Source organism: Drosophila guanche, unplaced genomic scaffold, assembly GCF_900245975.1.
Source record: "Drosophila guanche unplaced genomic scaffold, DGUA_6, whole genome shotgun sequence".
NCBI classification, from domain to species: Eukaryota; Metazoa; Arthropoda; class Insecta; order Diptera; family Drosophilidae; genus Drosophila; species Drosophila guanche.
Window position 1 is genome coordinate 2,906,977 of NW_022995750.1, and position 7,770 is coordinate 2,914,746.

A 7,770-nucleotide genomic window follows, 5' to 3' on the forward strand; every position below is an offset into this window, starting at 1 on the left:
AAGGTCTGTTACTAGTTTTAGTAAGTTTTTTGGAACACACCTAAACTCCTCTAAAAATCAATCGAAAATCTAGATAAGTGTCTAACAAAACTAATAACTAACATAATTAGAGACTCATTTTCCAGTAATTTATTAAAAAATTTCTGTTAGTTTTAGTCTTTGGTCATGCAGTTTTTCATGGTTTCATATTCGTTTTGTTTTCCCTACGTGAGTTCTGTTTCATTGTTCTCTATGTAATGAAGCGTTTGATTGGTCTTTCGAGTAACATTAAAATAACAATCTATAGTTTTTAGCATGTTGAAGTGAACAAAACTACTAACAAAACTAACTAACTGAACTAAAACAATAAAACAATTAAACTTAACTGTAAGTAATTTAAAGTAATACTAAAAATTCCAATTGAGTGTTGTTGTCTTTGTTTTTTCATTTTTATTACGTTTTCCCCAAGCTAAAACTAGCCTTAAGAGTGTGACTTTGTTGGCTTTTAAACCAGCCCTAGATATTGTGTAACCTCTGTTAATAATATTAATATAAATATACATAAAAAGGGGCACAGCATCTACAAAATATTCTCAGCCAGCAATGAAGCCCCAGCGTTCCAATAGATGTTCCTATTTAAGTACTACTAACAATTAGAAATTATTAATCAAAAACTAAGTTCAAACGTGTCCTCACTAACAGCATTTAATTTTCGTTTAACTTTTAAAGATTTTCCTTTATTTGAAACTTTGATTTTCTGGTAATTTCTTTAGTCTTTGCTTTGATTGCATTCTTGATTCGCCATCTACCAAAAAAAGTACAACTTTTCTAATGAAAAATAAATTTAACAATATACTTTTTTCATGTGCGTTTTGTTCTCGGTTTGAAAATGATATACAAAAAATATTCAACAACTACGAAAAATATCCAAAACAAAAAACCGAAAACTTGCTTACGTTTTTATAGCCACCCTATCCACAACATTCCAATCCCGCATTAAAAGTAGTTCCCTGCCACCGCCTAATGGTAGAGTAGCCTCTGCGCCGCCAGCAACTGCAAAAGCAACAGCAACCCGAGCAGCATCTGCAACAAAATCAACTTTAAATGCTAATCAGCCTCATGCCAGTCAATCACGAACATCACAAGCCAAGACAGCCCATGGACCCAGCAGATCCAACAAAATTCAGAAATCATCTGCAACACCGGGACAACAGCAGCAGCAGCAACAGAAAGAGCAGCAACAGCAAATGCGTAAGACAGACAAAGATAGATCGAATATTAGTTGCATTGGTTTTGGTAGTACTGTTGGTGCTGGTAGCGGTAGTCAGATGAATAGTGTCAAAAATCAACAGAACAAACAAAAGCAACAGCAACTACAGCAGCAGCAGCAACAAAAGATTGCTACAACATCAGACAAAACACAAGAGGCAACATCAACAACTGTAGCAGCAGCCACAGCTACAGCAGGCACATCTCAACCAATAGTTCAATCAACAGCTCAATCAGCATCTCCTCAATCAGCAACATCCTCGTCTCAAAATCCCATCCGGCCTGCAACCATCAACATCAAACGGCTTACGGTACAAGGTCAGGATAGAAAATTGGCTGAAAGTGAGTAAAGTTTCACCGAAAACTTGAATCTTGAAATCTCTTCAAATAAAAATCCCAAAAAAAAAATAAACAAAAAATAATGCTGTAAAATTACATCTGATGCGCGAAATGTTTGTGTTGCAACTTTTGTAAAACTAAACAAAAAAAGAAAAAAAATATCTTAAAAACCAAGCTATTAATAATTGAGCATTTTACACCTTGGCCAAAACTGTTTGTACACCATATTATCATTTAACAAATTGGCATCAGAATGGGCTCCACAATTAGATACAACCCCCCGAAAAATGTTTTATGTTCTGAACTCTCGAGCCATGTGGAATCATGTGTGTGTCTTAGATTGGCATTAGAAATTATGTAGCAAACATTTTGTAGTATAGAATTTTGTTGAAAAATGTATTGTATCCTCGTTATTCCATTGGCCCAAAGAAATTCTTTTTAATACACCCAAAAAAATCACCATCCAAAATGAAAGTCAAGGAAAATTTCAGTAATATTCCCAAAATTCTTATATTGCAAACAATTGTGGTTAAACCAAAGAGCAAAATGCATTGTTAATAAATGTTAGTTGTTGTTGTCATCAATGTTTGTAAATGTTGTGTATTCCAGCCGTGTGTCCATGTATATATTGTATTAAGATCGTTTCATATATATTACTATGCGTCTCATCATTTGTAGTCTTCCATTGTGTTCTCTATATGGCTATAGTTCTCTGTTCTATGCGTACTTTTCTGTGTACTTTACTTTACTTTATTTTTTATTGATACTCGTATGTACTTATAAAGTAGTGATTATACTTGTCTAGAGATTCCTGACACTAATTTGATTTTGAGTACCATAATTCTACAGTGAAACACTTAAACACAATACTAGACACATTCACTAGAAGAATTTAGATAATGTTCTGCTACAAGAAAATTTAATAGAAATTACATTGAATTGTCCTAGCAGTGGAATTACATTCTCTCATAGATAAACAATATTTTCATTATAACATTAAATCCATCTTTATAGATCCTAGATTTTATCAATATTCCAGAAAAATTACAGAGTTTAAATGAGTCTAAAAAAAGGGTTAAATTCAAAGGTTTGTTTCAAATATGATAGATGGTTACTATTTATATGAGGTAAATCATTTCCCAAGCTGTCGTCGATATCTTCGTTGTTGCCTGTCGTCTCTGCCGCCACTTACATTTTTCAATCAGCAAACAACAGCCATAAGAAAACTGTATACTTTATTTCCCGTCCTAATTTCCCTGCATTTTAAAGAACTTTCACGCTTTTCAATGTTGCGTGTCTGTTTGTGTATTTGTGGCATGCCGTTCTTTCATGTTGTGCGCTTAATAAAACTCTAAAAAAAAAAAACAAGAGAGTTCTATTATTTGTTTATTAATTTATACTAACAATTTTGTTGCCTTTTAAGCTTCTGGCTTAATATACCTAAGTTCTCCTAAGTTCCCTTAAAATTTTTCGTTTGATCTATGATGTTCATTTTCGACTTTCTGTTACAACTACTAACCAGTAAAAACTCAATCACAAATTTTGCTTAACAAAAAAGAAAAAAAAAGAATGACAAAAGAACAGTTCAACAGCTGCAGCAGCATATACGATATAAAGAAATAACTCAAACATAAACAAATGCGCCTATAATCAAGTTATTTTCATAGTTTCACTCGTTCCAAAAATGAATTCATAACCAAAATTAACATATCTCTCTGGATATTTTGCAAAAACCAACAGACGATGGCGAGGATGGTCGTGAGACTGCAATTTCCATTTCCAGCTGCAGTCCACAGCCGCCTGTGGTGCCCGAGGTGCCCGAGGAGCCATTGGTGAAGTCACCACCAGAACCCACTAGGGTAAAGTCCCCGGAGCAGATTATAATGCGTTCACCCGATCCAGTGAACTGGACCGTGCCCTTGGATACGGGCAAGACGTTCACGGTTACCCAGAACGTTAAAGACGGTAGAGTATACAAGGATTTTTTGGTGGAAAATCTTTTGAAATCGTTGCCTGTTTTCAGGGGAGAGCTATAGCCGACCTCAGAGCGAGATAAAAGCCTCTACTCCGGTGGAGAAACCACCACCGCCACCACAATCGGCACCGCCACAACTAACCGAACAGGCTAAAATGGACGGTAAGCCATTAAGCACGCTTCAATAATAAAAAACGCAAAAAAAACTTCCATAACAAAAGTATCAGCAAAAACAAAAAAAAAATAACGAAGTCAACCAACAAAAAATATCATAAAAACCAAACCAAGTCGAATCGCTTTTACAAATATTTATATATCAACTCGTATTTATATATGTATCTGTATATGTATATGTATGTATCGCTACTCACACAACCATCATCCAAATACCAAAATCGAAATCATCGTTAGCCAAACGTTTAACTTCTTCAAAAACAAAACAAAAAAACACCTGCAAAAATCAAGCCAAAATATCTCAATAAGCGTAAATATAATGCAAAGTTCCGCCTTTCTGTAAACCCCTAAACAAAACCCCAAAAAGTGCAAGCCAATCACATAGCGTATCGAAAAATAAACGTAGATCCTTGCGTAACATAAACACTATTTCCAAAACTATCTCCCCTCCCCTATCCAAACCTCTCAAACCACTGCCATCCTCAAAGCCTGGAAGTCGTCCAGTCCTACGACCAGTGGAGGCGCTGTCTATGGCAAGACCCTAACGCCCCATGTAGCCCCAGGTGGGGCTGTGCGCCAGCAACAGACTGTGGATCTACCGCAGGATCAGGTCATGTCATCGTCCTCGTCAACGGGCACTGCTTCGACGGCTCGAACCACAGCTGCCGAGGTCCTGGAGAAGGCGCGCGACCGTTTCGATCGATTCTGGGGCAGCAGCGCCAGCAAGGAGGAAAGTGTGTAGGCGACAGACGAGCAGGCGCTCGCAGGAAAAGCATGAAAGTGCAAGCAATTATAATACGTAAAACAGCCTACAACCAAAAATGACATTATGCAATACCTAAACATATATGAATAATACTCTCTTGAATACCCAAAAGCTATGCAAAACCCCACTTTGACTATGCTTGAACTTTTGATTTCATAGCAATTTCATGAAAATGCATGAAAACCTATTAAAATAATTTCCACAAAACACTTTCACTGCCTTTTCCCACAACACAAAAAAAAAAAACATCATACTGTTGTTTTCCATTGACAAAACCAAGAGAACTTTGCAATATTTTGAAAACATCATGAAATCATACAATTATATATTAAATGGGACAAACATCACCGCAAAGACCCGTCCAAAAAGTGAGGCCATATTCAAGCAGGAATACAAAATATATCTCACATTTTTTTAACTTTCATTAATCGAGCAAAAACCAAGCCATATATTTGGGTAATGCATAAAAGGTGATCCACGCTGATCCTTCAAAAACCAAAATAAAAAGTTAATAATAGATTTTGCACATGAATTACAAAAGGGAAAAAAAGAAAACTTAAGAAAACTTAACAATAATTTAAGATACATTTTTGGCTAAAAGAAAACAGAAAATAAATGGCAAATGATGATTTGAAAAATAAAGAAAACACTCACACAGAAACATACCAAAATACTACGACAAACAATGAAAAATTAAGGATGAGATGAGGGACAATGCTTTGGAAAGCTGTGAAACTACTTTAAGACATACGTACATTTCTTATATAACTATAACTATATGTATGTCTTAATAGTCGACAAATATGAAGGACGGAGAAACCTTATCAAATTCATTCCGATTTTGATTAAAAGTTTAGCGCTAATTTATTGAAAACAAATGCTTCCCAAAGGGCAATAGCTTTGAGAAATTATGTTTGATGTATGGGAATTTTGTTAGATTTCGTTTCCTCATGTGTATCTGCTGCTATAAACTGGAAATGCTTAAATGTTATACATCTAAAAGAAAAACAAAAAAACAAAGAAAAAACAAAAGGTATACCTTTGTAAGCTGAAGTTAAAATTTCATTACCCATAAGTTGTGTGATTAACTTCAGTATTGAGCTTAATTGTTGCTTGTCTATATATTTTTTAAAACAAAGCATATACTAATAATAAATTAAAATCACAAAAAACTAGAAGAAGACGGAAGTTGAGAAAGACAGTTCAATGGTATTTATTAAACAGTTGAATATTTTGTATATGTTTTTCATGAATGGACCTGTTTGTTAGCTGGAAATGATGAGTTGATTACAGAACCCCTATGAATAGTTACAAAATATTACAAGTGCCCCCACACACCCACGAAAAAATTGTTTATTAATTCTCATTCGATTTGAGTCACTCCAAAATGCATTAGTTAGAGACAAAAGATTAAGAAATCTAATGACATGCTCTGACATTTTCTAAAAAAATCCAACAGAACCCAAAAAATAAAAGACAGGAACATGCACACACTAAAACTGAATAATATTTCCAGTTACAGTTGGATATAAAGAAAAACAAGTAGAAAACACTTGACACTCATTTAGTTTTAAACTATCGTACTTAACAAATTTTAGGCAACTTTAATATGAATCTACTTAAGAACAAAACTTGATATATACTCTAGCTTGTTTACCAAGGAAATAAAATGAGAAATAATAAAAAAAAACACTGAAACTTCAACAAAATATAACTCCTACAAAATCGAAACCAAAGGCGCACCACAAAAAAGGCTTCTTCAAAAACCAATATACATTTTTAGAACTACTTATATGAGGCTCACAATTAAAAATATATTTCCGTTTGAGATATTCCTGAATGAGAACTAAATTTGAATTTCACGCCTCAATGCGCCACAAGTTTTACATTAAAAAAATTAAAAAAAACCCATTATGAAAAATTAATACAAAATGCAAAACAGATTGATGATTTTTTCCTGAAATTGTCATAAAAGAAAGGCACACCAAATAGCCTTGATAGAAATGCTAAATAACACATATAATATAATTATATACATATGTACTTGGGCGAAGAAAAAACAGAATCATATAACAGAAAACATATATAATAAAAGAAAAACAAAAGAAAAAGAAGTGATGGTAAAAATGATTATAAAAACTGTATGAATCAAATAAATGAAAAATGCATATAAAGGTTTTACAAAATGGTATTTTAAAGGCGGAAAATCTAAAATAATGGAGGATTGATGGTTCCAGCTTCATTATCGCGTGCAGAAAAGAACGAAAATCCTTTTGAGTTTGAAATCCTTGGGGCAGTGTGCGACGGGTTCCTGCCTTGGTAATATAACGTAGTCCTGCACCAGAGTTGGACAGAAATTTACAAATGGTCAACAGGACTGGTAATTTAAGGATTCAATTCAGAATTTTGTTCAAAGAGTTTTTAGTTTATGATTTAAGCTTTAATTAATGTTTTACCGAAAAATAGGCTCCAAACTCCTAAATAAAACAACTTAATTTTTTTTGTTGTGTTTGTTTTTTTTATTGCTGGTATTAAGTTTTTCTTCAAGAAAATGTTCTTTATTATAATTGCTGTATTATTGAAGGTAGGAAATAGTAGTATTTAACTGCATTATGGCTTTACTTTTAACTTTACAATATCATCGGTGTTGTTCTGGTGTTATCTGGGACTGAGAGTATTTTTGCAGAGACAGCTATATACATTTGCTTGCGGTTTTGTTTTTTTTTTGTTTTCCGGGTTTTGGGGTTTTGTTTTTGAGTTTCCATTAAATAATTAGACAGTTTGTTAGACACTTATTGCTGGTAAATGGTTTTCATAGGCATTACCTAATTTTACTGATTGTAGACGAACTATAAGACTTTGGGTTTATTATTGCACTTTATGAACTATTATTTTATATTAGTTATTTAGATTTTTTTTTTTGTTACAGGAATATAGAAAGCTGCTATCACAGTATTTTTAAATTAAAATTAAGGAGAAATGATTAGAGTTTGATAATGGGTCTAACTTATATGTTTTTGCATTAAGAAAATACTAAAAGCCGATCAGACATACATAACATTATATAAATTATAACTCTTTTCAATTGTATTATGATTGCATTTAATTTTGTTTTTAAGTTTCTTAAAGTTTGATCAAAAATACATGTGTCGAAAAAATGGTTTAAATGTTTTTTTTCATTAGCTTTACACCTTTAGTTTTTAATTTTATTTTTAGTTTATTTTCGTATTATATCAAGTGTTCATTTGTGTTATAGTTTTTTGTTTTA

General features: G+C 33.1%; 1 protein-coding gene across 12 annotated transcripts in view; it reads left to right on the forward strand.

Moving 5' to 3' along the window:
* The window catches only part of LOC117586613 (serine/arginine repetitive matrix protein 1), a 30,033-nt gene extending 23,622 nt beyond the window's left edge, over nt 1–6,411 (forward strand). For 6 of the 12 annotated variants that reach the window (XM_034276806.1, XM_034276808.1, XM_034276807.1 and 3 more), the window contains exons 13-16: nt 946–1,590; nt 3,328–3,552; nt 3,611–3,724; nt 4,225–4,824. In XM_034276806.1, coding sequence (XP_034132697.1) covers nt 946–1,590; nt 3,328–3,552; nt 3,611–3,724; nt 4,225–4,478 — 1,238 coding nt within the window. In that variant the 3' untranslated portion in view covers nt 4,479–4,824. Of the gene's footprint in view, nt 1–945; nt 1,591–3,327; nt 3,553–3,610; nt 3,796–4,224; nt 4,825–6,150 lie in introns of those variants that run through there. The other 6 variants (XM_034276815.1, XM_034276816.1, XM_034276817.1 and 3 more) reach the window with 4 other exon arrangements.
* The last annotated feature ends 1,359 nt before the right edge of the window (nt 6,412–7,770 follow it).